Source organism: Meriones unguiculatus, chromosome 3, assembly GCF_030254825.1.
Source record: "Meriones unguiculatus strain TT.TT164.6M chromosome 3, Bangor_MerUng_6.1, whole genome shotgun sequence".
NCBI classification, from domain to species: domain Eukaryota; kingdom Metazoa; phylum Chordata; class Mammalia; order Rodentia; family Muridae; genus Meriones; species Meriones unguiculatus.
This window is the reverse complement of record NC_083351.1, coordinates 161,017,006-161,035,023: the sequence shown is the minus strand read 5'-3', so window position 1 is coordinate 161,035,023 and position 18,018 is coordinate 161,017,006. Positions and strand designations below refer to the sequence as shown.

Here is an 18,018-nt window from a genome sequence, read left to right as displayed (position 1 = left end):
ATATTTTGATACAACAACAAAAGAGTAGGTAATTCATTTTCCAACCCTGTTTTTACTTAATCTTTCAGCCTCAAATGTTTTCTTTGCAAACTCTTGAATAAAGGCCTTGAAATATTGCTTCTCCACTAGATTGCAGAACTCTGTTCTTTATCAACATTTGATAACTGGAGTGTATGATTTAAAATGCTCTAAATTTCATATGAAAATATTGGAGAAAACCTTGTTTTAGTATGTCACAATTTTACATATTTTAATAGTTAACCCATTCTATATAGATATTAATTCAGAAAATTTATAGTCTATGAAGTAGATGACTGAATTTTATACACTATTTTAGAATGAAATTTTGATCATTTGATGTTTGCTAATAATTTCTATGGAGCGTACAAATCCCTACCATTTAAAATGTATTTCTAAAATAAGCCACACTATCCCCAAGACTACAAAAATGAAGACTTTTACAGGAAAACCATATTTATATGTGAGTACTTAAATTTAGTGCTTTTTTATTTTAGAAATCTCCAGAGTCAGATTGAAGAATGAATCAAGTGAACAGTGTTCAAATACTGGTAGGTAAATAGTTTCATTTTTAAGACTTTGTCAAGTACTTCCTCATTTTCCTTTTTTATACCCTATGCATGATTGTTTTACATTACATAGTTTAGAAATTAAAAGAAATGATGGCATTCTTTGATCACATATCAGTAGCCACAGCTATATATATGTCTTCTTACATGCTATAAAAATTACAAAGAAGATATGCCTTGATAAAGTAATCAGTGAATGTCTGGAAGGTGGTTCATAAATTAGAAGGATGCTGAAATTCAGTTCATGTAGTGTGTTCTCAATGAGCTCTATTCAGTCTTCTTTTTCTTTTCCTCCCTTGCAAAGAATCGGTAAACAAGCAAGCAGCCCTTTACAGTAAGGGTAGCAATGGCTGCCACACAGGCGAGTAGGAATCCTATCACATCCAGAGAGTGGTACTGGTACCAGGTGAGATTAAAGGCGAGTGGTCTCAGGTGTTTGGCCCCTTTGTGGCGCATGACAAACTCAATCCAAAAGACAGCTCTGTCTAGTGGCTTCATAGGCTGGTCATGGTGAATGGTTGATAGCCACATAACATTCTCTTTATAGCTGTAAGAGATAAAATAGGCATCAATTCACTGAATGAATTAAAATACACATTTACAAGTTTTTGTGTAGGCAGTAAAGATGATTATACAAAATAGCAGGAAAATGATTTGTTTTACATTCATGCCTAGGAAGATGTTATCAGGGATCTCTGAGCTTCTTGAGCATACAAGAAGCATATGGAAGCACATACTCAGAAAGGCTGGAAAAGAGAAAATGTCCCGAAAATGAGACAGTTGAAGGACCACGCATGGAGGTAACCTAGAACCCCTGCACAGATGTAGCCCATGGCAGCTCAGTGTTCAAGTGTGTACCCTAGTAAGGGGAACAGATTTTGTCTTTGACATGAACTTAGTGGCTGGCTTCTTGATCACCTCCTCCTGCTGGGGGAGCAGCCTTATCAGGCCACAGAGGAAGACAATGCAGCCAATCCTGATGAGACATGATAGGCTAGGGTTAGAAGGATGGGAAGGAAGACCTCTCCTATCAGTGGCCTAGGGAAGAGGCATGGAAGGAGAAGAGGAAGGGAGGGTAGGATTGGGAGTGGATAAGGGAGGGGGCTAGAGCTGGTATATAAAGTGAATAAATGTAGTAAGTAAAAATAAAATAAAAGTATTGTGAGCCAGGAAAAAAAAAAAAACTTTACAGAACAAAGTGAGGTATTATTTGAGTCTATGATACTTCAGTTGTCCAGTGTCATAATATGGTTCAAGATCATGTGAGGAGATTCCTCAGTGCTTGTGAGAAAACTCCAAGAAAACAACATAAAAAAATAAAAAACAAAAAACAAACAAACAGAAAACATGGACTCATTCATGGATTATGCCTCTTAGATGTAGCAGACAGGAGTGATTTTATATCAGGTTATTCATAACAACTGGCTCTTGCCATTTGTTTATATGCCTCTATGGAATACCATACTTCACTGGAGAAGGCTTGTCCACACTGCTCATGTGACTCCTCTTAACTCTCAGAGAACAAATTGCCTGATGCTCTAAATAAAGCAGGAAATTGCATGACACTATTTTGTCTCATTTATCAGCCCCAATCTCCCAGGTTCCGTTGCCATTCTAGAATGATAAACAACCCAGTAAGCAATGAAAAACTAACTTTTCATGAAAATTTTATACTAGCATCAGAATATACTAGTTTAAGACTAAATTCTCCCAAGTTCCCACAATGACACATGTATTTCTAATGGTTGATAAGAGGTTGGATTTGAAAAGAAAATTTTATGAAATGCCATATCAGTCATTAAAGACTGTAATTACAAAAGTTTCCTGGTTCTTATTAATTAGATATAATGGCTGCTTTTCGTTACTTTTATATATTTCTCATGAAAGTTACTAATTTTTCAGTGAAATTAATAGAAAGTCTAACTTTCTTCTCATTTACAATGACAAGAATTATTATTGAATTACATAAATTATTCTAATTGTAAAATGGAATAAAAACTTTTGCTATTATATTTAAGTGTGTGTATGTGTGTAAGGTATTTGAGGAGTTGGAGTTTTTGTATATCGACAGACATGGGCACTGGGAACTGAGCTGTGGTCTTCTGCTAGCGTAAGCCTTGCTCTTACCTACTAAGCCATCCTAGATTCTATTTCCTGCTATTATTTTATTATCTTCTTTTTGGTTAGCAGTGTGATTTTTAGAAATAAAGTGGTCAAAATTTCACAATGAAGCATTACAAGAACATTGATTCTAGTTCTGAAATGATTATTAATGAATATGTAAAAGAGAAGGGTTACACAGAGACATGAGTCAACAACCCTAAATATCAGTTTGATGTAGCAAAAGAAGTAACTGCAATGGTGGTAACATACCCTCCTATTATTTACAAGGACTGATTGGAAATTTGTGTATTACTTTTTATTATATCATCCTCATTTCTTAGGATGCATATTGCAGCATTTTAAAATTAGGATTCAACTTCTTTGATGGAAGAATAGGAAGAATTAGAGAGGGGTAGGAGGCAAATAAAGAAGAGGGTGAAGGGAAATGGCTGTATTCAGTAGTCTGATAAAGAAAATTGGAAGAAGGGTGGGTCCTTTGGAAGGGGGAGCGAGGTTATTACAAAAAGAGCAAAATGGATAAAATAACAATAAAGATGTCTAAGAAAGACACTAATAAAAATATTAACTTATATCCAACTTCCTATTCTATATGCTATTCCATGTATAAGCATATATGTAGTTTCTATAAACTATTCTTTATTATTATTATTTTCATTTATTACAATTTATTCAATGTTTATCCCGGCTGTGGCCACCTGCTTCATCTCCTCCCAATCTAACCCTCCATTCCTCTTCTACTCCTATGCACCTCCCCTAGTACACTGATAAGAGAGGTCCTCCTTCCTTTCTATTTGACCCTAACCTTTCAGGTCTCATCAGGACTGGTTGCATTGTCTTCCTCTGTGGCCTGGCGAGGCTGCACCCTCCAGGGGGAGGTGATCAGAGAGTCTGTCTCTGAGTTTATGCCAGAGAAAGCCCCTGATTTCCTTACTAGAGAACCCACTTGTAGACTGCATCTCTGGACTACATCTGAGCTGGTGTTTTAAGTCTTCTCCATGCATTTTCCTAGTTTGGAGTATCAGTCTCTGCAGGGTACCTAGGGCTCAGATGTGTTTGGCTCTGTTGGTCTCCTTTTGGAGCTCCCGCCCCCTCCAGGTCTTTCTATCTCCCCCTTCTTTCATAAGATTCCATGCACTCTGTCCAAAGTTTGGCTATGGGTCTCAGCATCAGCTTCAACACCTCAATAAGTAGCAACTTCCAATGGCCGACTGAGGTAGGCTCCTGTCCTATTCCCTGTGTTCTCCTGCTTCCAATGTTATTGCATTAATCCTTCTGAATGAGGACTGAACATCTTTCCTAGGGTGTTCCTTCTTGATTAGCTTCTTCAGGAGTATAGATTTTAGTGTATTTACCCTCTATAATATATCTAATATGTACTTATAGGTGAGTACACACCATGTCTGTCTTTCTGATTCTGGGATACTTCATTCAGGATGATCGTTTTTAGTTCCTGCCATTTGCCTCCTGCAAGTTTCATGATTTTCTTGTAAAAAACTATTCTTATCTGAACTGATGGTGACCGCTCCAAGAGCCAAGGACTACCTAACATAAACCCCAATGCCAGACACGAAAAGCCCTGTTTTGAGATGTTGGCCAGGACTGTCAAAGAGACTTACAGACTTAAAAACATACAGACTTGATGTTGACCTTAGTTATTCTCCAGAGGTAGAAAGTAAGTTTCTATTGATGAAAGAGCATGCACATCAGAAACCACAGAACTTTGAGCTGTAACTGATTCCAAAGCACCTTATCTGAAATATTAGCTCTCATGATAAATCATAGAATGGAGGATTGGAACATTATAAGAAGTGGAGGGCAAAGATAGCTGCTGTGAAAGCTATACTCATGAGGTCTCAACAATATGGTTGCCTAAATAAGATCTGAATAAGGATGACGTCAATAGTCAAGCTAATATGAAAAAGAATAAATCTCACCCTAGGCCCAACTCTACACAATATTATTATAGGCATCTAAGAAATGCTGAGAGTTGTAGAGAAATAACTTTTTCCAGGAAATTACCTCCAAATTGTATTTTTTTCATTAAAGAAATGATGATGGACATATTCTTTATTTCACTCTTATGTTTTCACTATTTGAATTTATCCTAATATATTAGGTTGCATATTTAAACATCCAACCATATGCTTTACTTTTATGATAATATCTATTGTATTTTCGTGCTGAATATTGTAACTTCCATAAAACGTACATATCTCTTTTATAACATTTAAGCTTGATTGTGGTAATGTTATCCTACGGCTTCTGTGTGCAACAGAGCTGGTTGGTACCTGACATTTTATTTACTTCGCTTATTTGCTATATAAGTTCTATACTATCCTTAAAATGCTAACTATTTGCCTTACTAAAAGAATTGAAAAGAAAAATTGGTCAGTGCTGGTGACATATGCCTATTGGTCAAGCAGTCTGGAGGATGAAGCAGAAAAGTTTTGCACTTTGGATCAGCCTGATACACATTGCAAGGAAACATAAAGTAAAACATGGAAATAAAGAACAAGAAGAAAGAAGAAAAAAAAATCATGGCACTGAATCATGTTCTAATTTGTCTCTGCACCTATCATTGTTTTTGCCTTCAAGATAATTCTTGCTTCTTTGGCTTTCCATAAGAAGCACAATGAATAAAGAAGTAATGGATACACATTTTAGGAAGTTACACTCACGAAGGATTGTCGATGACTGCCTCCAGGGCATTGAGCAAATCTGACTTTGACATTGTTCTGATATTTAATGCAACAGCTGCTCCTTTGGCCACCATGTGGGCAATGTTATCATGTTGTTCTCCAAACAGAGGAATGCCAATCATGGGGATTCCATGGTGGATCGCCTCATAGATGCCATTGGCTCCACCGTGAGTTATGAAGGCTTTGGTTTTGGGGTGTCCTAGAATAAGATGAATTCAGGGTAACATTAATTAGCTGTCTTAGACATAAGAAAAGAAATGAATACTATGAGGAGCTCAAAGGAGATTTTTCTACATGAAGATTTTTATACTCAAACCTCACTGAAATGTTTTTCTTTCTTAGAGCAAGAAGAAGTTAAATACACAGAGAAAGTTTTGTAGATTTTAGTGTGACTTGAGACTTGAACTATGTAATACTGAACACATAAAGTACATAGTTGAATACATACAGTACATAGGAGATAAGAGAAAATGAGTGTTAACAAAAGACCAGATGCATAACACAACTTGTTATCTTTAAAGAAATAGTGCCTTCTCTAAGTGTAATATGAAGACTTTTGAAGTCAACCAGGATGGGTATAGAGAAAGTCAGTCATGACTCAGCATTGTTTTCCAGAGTCTTACCAAGAAGATCATTCTGGGGGAGCCACTTGTAGACTCTAGTATTGGGTCCTAAGTTGGCTGGTTTTTTGCCATCAAATCTCCAAAGAACCTGTTAAATATGAGATTATCTTGATTTCTGGAGCCAAATTTAACATTTTCCAGACTGAGCAAGTTATATTAAGGAATATAAATTGATCTATAGGTACTTTCATGTATATACCAGCAGTTAATGAAAAAGATGCCATGAACTTGAAAGAGAGTATGGGCACCATACAAGAGAGTTTGGAGAGAAGAGTGGGAAGGTAGAAATGATATAGGGAGCCTTGTAGAAGAATGGGGGCAAGGATAGAAAGACCCAGAGGGAACAGGAGCTCCACAAGAGGAACAACAGTTCTAACCTACCTGGTCCCAACATGACTTGGACTAGACTTAGACCCTCTACATGTATATACACAAAAGTCAGCTTAGCCTCCATGTGTGTGCCCCAGAAAAGGGATGGGGGATGTCTCTGACAAGGTCTTTGTTGCATGACTTTTGATCACTTCACCCTGGCATGGCTGTGTAACCAGGACACTGTAAGAGAGGAAATAAACAGTCCTAATGAGACTGCCTGTGCTGAAGTGGGTTTGTGCAGGGAAGGCCTCCACTATTTTAGGGGCAGGAGAGGGAGAGAGATGTGTGAGGGGAGGACAGGGAGGCAACAGGGAGCTATGATTCAGATTAATAGTAAACATCTAAACAAAAAAATATAAAAATAAAACAAAATAAAAAGTAATTTCAAAAAATAACTTTAAATATGTAACTTTTTTATTTTAAACACAACAGAGCTAAATACTTCCCCTGGGATTGATGAGGAAATCAAAAGAGTTGAGTAATGAGATCCTTCAAAGATGGAGATGAAGAGTGTGCCAGCAGTTTCTGTGTTTATTTTTACATTCAGACAGGTGGAATGCAATCCTCATTTTCCAAGCAGGGTTATTTACACAAATCAGATAGTTCATGACACATGACTATGTTTACTATATGGACATGGTGTCATAATTCAATTGAAGAAAGCAGTGGCCCATTACTAATAATTTATATTTTATATAAATTTTGTCTCATCTTGGGCCAAATAAAGACCATAAGCACCAAGGAAGAAGTCAGTCTACGAATCACACAGAACCCTATGTCACCTGAGAATTTCTTTCTACTGATATTATAGCTTCTTAGACCTGTGTATGTGTGGATACTCACACATCAAAGGACCATTAGGTTTATTTACCTCTCAAGTCAAAACCACTCTAGATATTCTTTATCTAAAATAATTACAAAGAGGGTGATATCAGGAATGAATTCGCAGAAGAAGAATTCTTAGTGATTCTTAAGAACCACTCCAAGAAAATGGATGAGTATTTTGACTTCCGTTTCTTCAAAACATGAGATTGTACTTGGAAGATGTTTTCACTGTCCTGTCAGGTGTAGTGGGTAGGACTGGGTTTACTTTAGTTTAACCACTATTGTTTGTAGACAAATCTTGTAAAATGAAGAATGGTCCACATGTCTAACATAGACTTACTATGTGACGGGTACTGGATCACAGCAAATAAACTAATGTAGATGATTATACAACAGTTTTTCCATTAGAATATTTATTATGTTCATAAATGTTCAAAGATTTAAATTTAATCTCCAGAAAATTACTTTGTAGTGTGCTTTATGAAGTGAAGCACACTACACTGAAAATGTTTTCATAGCAGGTTCTGTTAGACTCTTTCTTATTTTCATATTCCTTTCTTGAATCTTACGATTTTCATTCTCTCTAGTTATAAGCAAAGCTGGGTGTTTCATATTTTATGATACACAGAGATTATTATAAGAGCAGTACTCACATCTGTCTTTCCTTTATGCATTTCTTCTACAAATATTTGGCAAGGCAGCCCTGAAACATTTTTTTAATTATCTTTTTTTAAAGTTAATCAAAAGGGAACTTTTTTATATTAATTACAGTTTATTCACTTGTATCCCAGCTGTAGCCCCCTCCCTCATTTTCTTCCTATCACAGGTTACTCTCTCATCTCCCCCTATGCCCTTCTCCAAGTCCACTAGTAGGGAAGGTCCTCTTCCCCTTCCATCTGACCCTAGCTAGCCTTTCAGGTCTCATCAGGACTGGCTGCAATGCCTTCCTCAATGGCCTGGTAAGGCTGCTACCCTCTAAGGGGGAGGTTATCAAAAAGCCAGCCACTGAGTTCATGTCAGACAATCCCTGTTCCCCTTACTCATTAACACACTTGGAGACTGAACTGCCACAGGCCATATCTTTGCAGGTGTTCTAGGTTATCTCCTTGCATGGTCCTTGGTTGGAGTATCAGTCTCTTTTTTTGCTTGGTTAATCATGCCAAGCTTGAGCATAGGAGATCTTTCCAACTTCTGATATCTTCTTGTATTTTTCTCTTCAGAGATTGGAATTTTTTTTTATATACAAGTCTTTGACTTGCTTAGTTAGAGTCACACCAAGGTACTTTATGTCCTTTGTGGTTATTGTGAAGGGCGTTATTTTCCTAATTCTTTCTCAGCTCCTTTTTCTTTTGCATACAGGAGGGCTACTGATATTTTTTTCAAATTAATTTTGGATCCATGCACTTTGCTGAAGGTGTTTATCTGCTATAGGAGTTCCCTGGTAGAATTTTTGGGGTCATTCATGTATACCAACATATGATCTGCAAATATTGATACTTTGATGTCTTCCTTTCCAATTTGTATGCCCTTGATCACTTTACTTGTCTTATTCCTCTAGCAAGGACTTCAAGAACTATGTTGAAGAAATGTGGAGAGAGTGGACAGCCTTCCCTTGTCCCTGATTTTAGTGGGATTGCTTTAAGTTTCTCTCTGTTTAGTTTGATGTTGGCTATAGGCTTGCTGTGTAATGCCTGTACTAGCATCTGTTTCAGAAAAGACCTCGGGGCCTTTTGAATGACAGTTGAGAATTTAAATGGTCCTCTCAACTACACATTGAACAAGCCTACTTCAAAATTAGGATGCAGAGCAGAGCCATGATGCATTTCAGACAGTTTCAATACCTGCATAATATTATTCGTCTAGAAAATGAAATAAATGTGAATAATCCCACCAAAACTTTTATGTATGCATTGAGTTTAAATAATCAACAAATGTAACTAGTGACTCTGAAGAGCAAGGTCCTCTCACACCAGCATTTCAGAATGTGCCCACAGAGATCACAGTGCTCATATAAGAGATATTCTAGGTCAAAACAACTTCTGGACAACTTGTATTACATTGTAACATTTGTTATGCATATCTGTTTCTAAATTGGGTAATGTAAATTACAGCTTACCTAAAACTTTACCTTTCACCAGTAATTTTTGTAATAAGAACATGTTTTGTCATTTATTTTTTTAAGGAACAATTTTTTTATTTTAATTTTTATCAATTACACTTTATTCACTTTGTATCCCCCCATAAACCGCTCCTTCCTCCCTTCTCAATTTCCCTCCCCCTTCTCTACACATGCCTCTCCCCAAGTCCACTGATAGGGGAGGTCTTCCTCTCCTTCCTTCTGATCCTAGTCTATCAGATCTCATCGGGAGTGGCTGCATTGTCTTCCTCTATGGTCTGGTAAGGATGCTCTCCTCTCAGGGGAAGGTGATCAAAGAGCATGCCAATCAGTTCATGTCCCTGTTCCCACTGTAATCAGAACTTTGAACGTCTTTTATACAGTGGAGTCCAATGAGGGGACTTTATCTCACCTTTTGTGGAATCTGGGCAAGGGCCCATGCAACTGTGTTGGCCATTTCCTCTGTCATGTTACTGACCATGGATCCCAAAGAAAACAGCACAACCCCATGCTCTCCAGAGCTCTGGACAAAGTCTTCCATTTCCTGTTAAGAAAGAACCTGCTTCATCACAAAGTAACAACTGAAGAGAAATCACTTGTGTAAACTTTTATGAAAATAACTAGAATAAAAATTGAAGTGTTCCTAGGAAGTTTTAGAATACTGCTGTTAAAAATGCAGAAGACAAAAATAGCAAGGTCAAACACTTTGAATGTCACAGGCAGCAGTTCCAAGTGTACTCACACATAATTCAACCACCTACTAAATATTTTGGTCTGGCAAAATGAAAACACAGAAGTATAAGAATACTATGTATGATGTAGTCATTAAATTGTAGCTCATTTACATTTTCTCATTCTAAAGAGAGTGTAATTTTTTCCTTAGTATTTTTTGTTCTCTATGTTGGTTCATTTAATATTATTAACTAACGTTTGATGAAATAGTATCTTTATTGTAGTATATACATACATGTAGTTAATAAAAATTTCCAACTATGATCAATAAAATGTTTTCTTTTGCAAAATAATCATAACTGCATTGACAAAATGTAGCATGATGATTTTTTGATATTATGTGTAAATATGGTATTTTCACAGATGACCTCCACAATCTACTGCTTAAAGCTGAAATTGTGTCTATATTGTTTCACTGGATATCAAACCATTACCTCTGATATACACTAATCACCACTTTTGAATAATTGACAGTTTCTCATCCAGTTTAACTAACTTAATTTGTTTGTCTTTTGTGTGTCTATGCATGGACATGTGTGTATGTTTTTGTAAGTGTGTTGAGAGGTCGTGGTATTGGAGAGAGTCCCGGTCTTTGTTTTTGCACATGGATCCAAAGGTCAAAATCAAGAGTCTTTCCCTTTCAGTCTTTAATATATATATTTGATTCTGTCTCTAATTGAACATGAATCCCACTATTCTTAACAGGTTAATAGCCATCAAGCTGTTGGTCTTACCCTGTTTTAGCCATCTCAGGACTAAATCATACATACCATGCCAGGATACCCAACTTTTTACATGGGTGTTGGGGATTCAAACTCACATCCTCTAGGTTGCTTGGTAATAACCTTACCTGGTGACTAACTACCCAAATACCTTACCTGACTTCATTTAACTCAAATGATGTGAACATTTCCCATGTCTCTCATGTTCTCTCCTGAGTTCACTGAGCTGCTAGTTAGCAGTATGCTTGATTCCTATGTATCTCTGTCATTGGGAGAAAATGTAGTGAAAGGTGTAGAAACACTTTCAGCACAAGTGAAATTAAAAAACAAAAGAAATTAAAAATTGTACTTACCTCAGGCAAGGGTTTAGCAGGTTTGCAGTGGAGTCCTCCAACATAGTCAACATTTGGTAAGGTTGGGTGAGGAAATTCCAAATCCCAGTAGGACCTAATGAGCCACAATTCTGCTTTGCTGACTGTCTCAGCTAAGGTGGTGGGCCTTCCTAGATGGAGAAGATGAGCAAATGAGAAGGGAAAAAGCTAACTGGATTGTCATCTGAATGTAAAATATGTTTTTGTAGAGGTGTTGGAAGAATTGGTGTTTGATGTACCCCATGTGCATTTAAATAAATAAATAAACCCAATGTCTATTTATATGTAACATAATTTGCATATATAATAGAATTGAAGCTCATATAATATACATAAATGTCAGTTTGGTTTAATTTTAATGCAAACTATAAGAATCACCTTATGTTTTCACAATAATTTGAAATGATCCACTAAATCAGTGTAACAATAAGCACAAGTTTTTCTTCTATCTAAGCTTCAGAAGGACCGGTGCAAATGCAAATACACATTCCAGGTTCAAAACTCAACACATGCTGTGTACCCTGGACAGATTTCATCAGGGACAGTGTAGTTTGTAACTAGTCCTTTTTTCTTGTTTTGCCAAGGCAGCAGCAAGTTTATGAATGGTTGAAAGTACGCTTAGTGCTTCTAATCATTTTTTAATTAAATTTTTATTTTTTCATATTAATTACAGTTTATTCACTTTGTATCCCAGCTGTAGCCCACTCCTACATTTCCTCCCATTCCCACCCCCTCCCTCATCTCCTCCCATTCCCTTCTCTAAGTCCACCATTAGGGGAGATCCTCTTCCCTTTTCATCTGACCTTAACCTATCAGGTTTCAATAGGACTGGCTGTAGTGTCCTCTTTTGTGGCCTGAAAAGGCTGCTCTGCCCTTGGTGGGGGGCGGGGGATCAAAGGAACCACCACTGAGTTCATCTCAGAAACAGTCCCTGCTTCCCTTACTAGGGAACCAGCTTGGGAATTGTGGTGTCATGGGCTCCAACTGAGCAGGGTTCTAGGTTATATCCATTAAGGTTCTTGGTTGGAGTATCAGTCTCAGAAAAGATCCCTATGCCCAGATATTTTTGGTTCTGTTGCTCCCCTTTTGGAGCTCCTGTCCTCTCCAGTTCCCATTAACTCTCCCTTCTTTCATAGGATTCCCTGCACTTTGCCCCAAATTTGGTTAAAGAGTCTCAGCATCTTCTTTGATACACTGCTGGGTAGAGTTTTTCAGAGGCCCTCTGTGGTAGGCTCCTGTCCTGTTTCCTGTTTTCTCCTTCCAATGTTCATCCCATTTGTCTTTCTGAGTGAGGATTGATCATTTTACCCAGGGAACTCCTTGCTTAACTCCTTTAGTTGTACAGGTTTTAGTAAGTTTTATAGATTATATTATATAATCTGTATTATAGATCTAGTATCCACTTGTATGTGAGTATATACCATGAACCCCTGCACATATATAGCCCATTGCAGCTCAGTCTCCAAGTGGGTTCCCTAGTTAGGGAAACAGAGGCTGTCTCTGACATGGACTCAGTGGCTAACTCTTTGACCTCCCCCACCCAGAGGGAGGAGCAGCCTTGCTAGGCCACAGAAGAGGGCAATGCAGCCAGTCCAGAATAGACCTGATAAGCTAGGATCAGATGGAAGGGGAGGAAGATCTCCCCTGTCAGTGGACTTAGAGAGGGGCAGGAAGGAGATGATGGAGGGTGGGATTGGGAGGGAATGAGAGGGGGGCTACAGCTGGGATGCAAAGTAAGAAAACTGTAGTTAATATAAAAATAATTTAAAAAAAAAGATCATCCTGAGTGAGGTATCCCAGAAGCAGAAAGACTTATACAGTATATACTCACATATAAGTGCTTCTACTCTTGTTTCATACTAAGAAATTCCATGTCATTTATCTTGCAAAAAGGTCACAATATTTTTAGAATTGTGAAATGAGAGATTTATTTTTTGAAAGAATGAACATGACATGAAAAATAGCGACTGAAGGACTGTGTGTCCCTGTTTCTATAGAATTTAGATATTTTTTCAATAGATGCTAGAAAAGGATACAATTAAGAAATGTGAGGTTGGTTGAAGCCTCAGTTCCATTTTTAAGTCTGTGAACTAATGCAGCATATTTCAAAATTAGGGAAGTTCTTTAGTAATCCAGGAAAAATATTTATAATTTATCCTCTTATGTATGTGTATTGTATCTGTGTGAGTATAAGCTAAGCTGATTTAGGTGCCTGTGGATACCATACAAGGGCAGCAGGGCCTCGGAAGCTGAACATAGAGGCAATTTTAAATCCCTGGACATGGGTGAGAGCTAGGATGCTTCCAGAACCTACATTTTAGTTTTAAATAAAGCATAGTCCTACGCAAGAGAAAATAATTTCTTCAATGTTATATATGCATGTTTATTCCATTAAATATATCATTCTTTACTGTACACTAATGAAGATCTGTGTAACTAGCTAGTGACCTATTAAGATAGAGGGTAAATTACAGGAAAAGGATTAAAAAATCACATAGAGAAAGTCTACTTGTGTCTCTTTGCAATTGTATAGCTGACCAGAATGCTTTATATCAGGTCTCCTGCCTTCTTCTATTTGATCAATAAAATGAGCTTTAGCAGAATGTTTCAGAGTTTCTTAGCCAATATTGTATTATATTTGACCACCTAGAAAAGAAAACCTCACTTTGTATTTCATGGACAGATAGCTTTAAATGCATGTGCAAGTTAGGTCCTAGGCTATTGATGAGAAACATAACTTACCCAAAGTTTCACTGTAGAACTGATCCCATTTCTTTTCATCAAATGTCTGGAACCAAAAGTCAAAATAAAGCATACATATCATATTTTTCACCCTCTCTAAGAATGTCATTTGACCACCTAGCCCTGACAAAATCATAGGTACATAAGAGGGAGGGAGCACAAATCCTCCAGTGTACTTTTCCATTGTGTAGCCTGGAGTGAAACGAAGACTGTAAAGAAAAGGAAGATGGAGCAGTTCAGCTATCAGTTCCCCACAGGGAGCAATCGCATCTGAGATCAGGACATCAAACTTGGATTTCTGCAGTTTTGCCATAAGCTGTTTGTTTGAAACTGTGTCTTTACAAAGACTTTGATAATAAGCAGAATATTCTGTAAAAATATTTTGTAGCAAGGGAGAAAATGATAAACATGTATCTCTTGGTAGCTCATAAGTCCACATATTCACAATCTTTGTGAAAAAACTTTCCAGATCATCTTTACTGATAGTTGTAGAAAAAGTTTCAAATTTAAGGCCAGGCGATTTTTCGGGATCAAGCAAAATGGAAGCTGATGGTCTCAGAACAGTCACTTCATGACCCCTCTGTACAAGTTCATCCAGTATTATCTTTAAATTCATCCAGTGACTGTACTCCATCGGCCACACCAACACCTTCCCACAGTTACCAGATCTGAAGCAGCAACTCATCTGCAGCAGGAGCAGGGCAAAAATCCACTTCACAGGCATCCTGGGAGAGCACAGTCCTCTGTTCAGAGTGTCTTCCCTTCTCTCACTGTTTGCCCTTATGTCTAAACAGAAAAGAGCAATGAGTTAAAATGTAACCTGAGTTGTTTAAAGCAAATATACTTAATTAATTTGTAGGCTGAGGAAGGTAGTTAAAGAAAAAATTTAACTTTTTAATATTTGCATGTGCGTGTTTAATGTCACATGTTTTGTAATGAGGTGAAATTAGAAATCATATACTGAGTGTATAACTCTTCTGTTTGCAAAAGATTTGAATAGTGGAAAGAACACTTGTTAGTGAGACGTGAGTCTGACTTTCTTTCTCAACTAGAACCCAAGGTGTAGTAACTACAGAGCTTGTCAGTGTTTGTGGATATCATTTTCAAGAACATTTTTGTAAGAATGTTGATTAATGTCAGAGACAGTACCTGTTCCTATTACTATGCACACTGAATTGCCATGGGCTACATCTGTGCAGGAGTTCTAGGTTATCTCCATGAATGGTCCTTGGCTGCAGTATTAGCATGAACTGATTGGGCTGCTCTTTGATCACCTCCCCTTAAGTGGGGAGCAGCCTTACCAGGATACAGAGGAAGATAATGCAACTTGATTAGACCTGATAGACTAGGGTCAGAAGGAAGGGGAAGAAGACCTCCCCTATAGGTGGATTGGGGTAGGGGCATGGTGGAGAAGAAGGAGAGGTGGGGTCGGGAGGGGCAGAGGGAAGGAGCTACAGGGGAGATACAAAGTGAATAAATTGTAATTAATAAAAATAAAAGTTAAAAAAAATTAAACCTGATTTTAAAAAATAGAGATATGAAAGAGGCATGAAAAAGAGAATGTTGATTAATGTATTTACTTACATACAATATCTAAATATGCTTGACAGTGTGTCTTACTGATAGAAACCCTAGGAATCAGATAGGTAAGAGTTTCTGAGTGAGTTGTCCCAGAAGCAAAAAGACACACATGGTATATACTCACTCATATAGACATACAACATAGGACAAACCCACTAAAACCTGTGCATCTAAAGAAACTAAGCAAGAGAGTGGACCCTAACTAAAATGTCCAATCCCCATCTGGAAAGGCAAAGAGGATGGACATCAGAAGAAGAAGAAAACAGGAAACAACCTAGGAACCTACCACAGAGGGCCTCTGAAAGCCTCTGCCCTTCAGACTATCAAAGCAGATGCTGAGCCTCATGGGCAATTGTCTAAACAATTGTCTAGCTATATTTTAAGTAATTGGACTGGAGAATTCGATACTACGATGGAGCAGCTGAGAGTGGCCATTGTCACAGTAAATTCTACCAGAGTGGATGCAGGACTAGCCACAGGATTATCATCATGGATTGCTGCAGCCCTGAATCATATGAAGGAATGGGCAGGCATGGGAGTGTTAGCAGGCCTTCTGGTGTTGGTCTCCTTGGTTTGCCTGTGGTATATATGCAAGATTAGAGTCTCACAATAGTGTAATGCAGCCATGACCATTCAGGCCTTTACAGCCATTGAAGCAGGACAGTCTCCCCAAGCATGGTTGGCTACCATAAAAAGGTAAAATGTTATGCTCAGGATGTGAGGCTAAGGATTGCACTCAGGGTCAGCCGCTTTCGACCCAGAGAAGAGCATGTCTGATTGCATGCGGGTTGATGCCCCAGGTCCCGCCTCTGAGAAAAAGGTATCAGATGGGTCTGATGCTCTTTGGGTGGATGACACCTAAATGAACATCAGTACAAAGTCCCAAATTATTTCTAATATCAGAGATCAGACCTCTACTCTTGCCTCATGCGTCTAAAACAAAAAGAGGAAACTGTAGAGAGCTGTGTAATGCTGTGCCTTAAAGATGGAGCTGGTTTCCATCTTCCACCTTCCTGATGGTGAGTGCTCTCTGTCACGAACAACTCCACATTTGGCTAAGGCTGAGGATCTGCCTTGCTTCCATGTATGTGGCATGCTGGGGTTGGCTACCCAGAGGCTATTTAAGCTGTGGGCTGGCTTTCCCCAGGGTCAGATGATTGTTCAAGGTTCCTGAATAAACTGCATTTAAAAAAAAATTAGCCACTTTAAAAAAAAAAAAGAGTTTCTGCCAATCACTGTTGCCAGGAAAACAGCCAAATAGACAAGCCTGAGTAGTGATTCTTGCTAAGCTTTACTGAAGGCAGCTAGTTATGTGGACTTAGATTTTTCAAACAAATAATTTATTTGATGCTCTTAAACACCTCTACCTCCCTTCCCACACCCTGACCTTAGGTAGGAGATTAACAGGAAAAGGGTATCTTTACCTCTTTTACCTACTTCCACCTGACTAGAATCCTTGGACTCTTTTGGGATATACCAGTCTCAGTAGTCAGGATATAAGCAGTCCAGACAAACAGCAAAGCAGCAAACCACAGCAACAGCAAACAACAAGCAGCAGCAACAGAGGTGGTACCACTCAGCCAAACAGTAAGACTCCACCTAAACTACATCACTACACCAAAGTGGGAAAACTCCCTTGATTCAAATAGTTTCCAGCTGACAAACATTGAATGCTTTTTAACAGGGCAGTTTTCCACAGGAGAAAGACATTGTCATATCCCACACTTGGAACCCAAACAAAATCTGTATTTAGACAATACAACTGGGTTTCCAAAGAAATGAGAAACTTCTCCTTCATATTTGGTTCAGCCTATCTATCCATGAGCCTTTCCTAGGCCCAACAAGTAGCTGGGTAGTTTATTCTCAGAATCTTAGTGCACAAATCCCCTGAGTAGATGAGTAGGTAAATCTGCCTACTTCAGGAAACACAATGCCTACCATTTCTGAGATTCCCCAATGTTTCTGTTTGCCCATGATTTGATATTGACATGTGATCTGTCTGTGTCTTATTGTTTGCCCTCATATTCTACTGAAGCTACAAACTCTCAAACCACTGTAGGATGCATTCCTTGTAGAAATTATTTAATCACAAAAGCCACCTGTATTTCTCATCACACTGACCAAGTCCTTTGCCAAAATCAAATTTTATTACAGATGTATTTTATCCCCTGATAGGAAGGAGTAGTATCCAGCATGGCAAGCAAGGAGACCTGAGAAAGTAATCCTTTCTGAAAATTTACTCATAGATATTTTCAAATATTTATTTCAGTATTGCCTTTACCAGTCAGGGTAGCAATGAGAAAACCACAACTTACAAAAAAAGAACAATATGAGAAAAAAAGGAACCATAGATATATAAAAGAAGAAATAAAATAAACGAATTACATGGAGATAGTTTTAATTATAAATAATGAGGTTGGGTGTTAACAGGTGAAATTCCTGAACCAAAAAATCTGAGCACAGGGGTCTTTCCTGAGACTGATACTCCAACCAAGGACTATGCATGGAGATAACCTAAGACCCC

At 38.0% G+C, this 18,018-nt stretch overlaps 2 protein-coding genes across 6 annotated transcripts in view; both read right to left on the bottom strand.

The window, feature by feature from the left end:
* Positions 1–18,018, bottom strand: part of LOC110542799 (UDP-glucuronosyltransferase 2B31-like) — a 290,306-nt gene that overhangs the window by 48,462 nt on the left and 223,826 nt on the right. The gene's annotated exons all lie outside the window — the stretch shown is intronic.
* Positions 475–18,018, bottom strand: part of LOC110542442 (UDP-glucuronosyltransferase 2B17-like) — a 38,470-nt gene continuing 20,926 nt past the window's right edge. For 3 of the 5 annotated variants that reach the window (XM_060380854.1, XM_060380855.1, XM_060380857.1), the window contains exons 2-7: positions 13,914–14,699; positions 11,154–11,302; positions 9,759–9,890; positions 6,034–6,121; positions 5,390–5,609; positions 475–1,134 (exon numbers count right to left, since the gene is read on the bottom strand). In XM_060380854.1, the coding sequence (XP_060236837.1) occupies positions 855–1,134; positions 5,390–5,609; positions 6,034–6,121; positions 9,759–9,890; positions 11,154–11,302; positions 13,914–14,699 (1,655 nt within the window). In that variant the 3' untranslated portion in view covers positions 475–854. Of the gene's footprint in view, positions 1,135–5,389; positions 5,610–6,033; positions 6,122–6,414; positions 6,586–9,758; positions 9,891–11,153; positions 11,303–13,913; positions 14,700–18,018 lie in introns of those variants that run through there. The other 2 variants (XR_009590934.1, XM_060380858.1) reach the window with 2 other exon arrangements.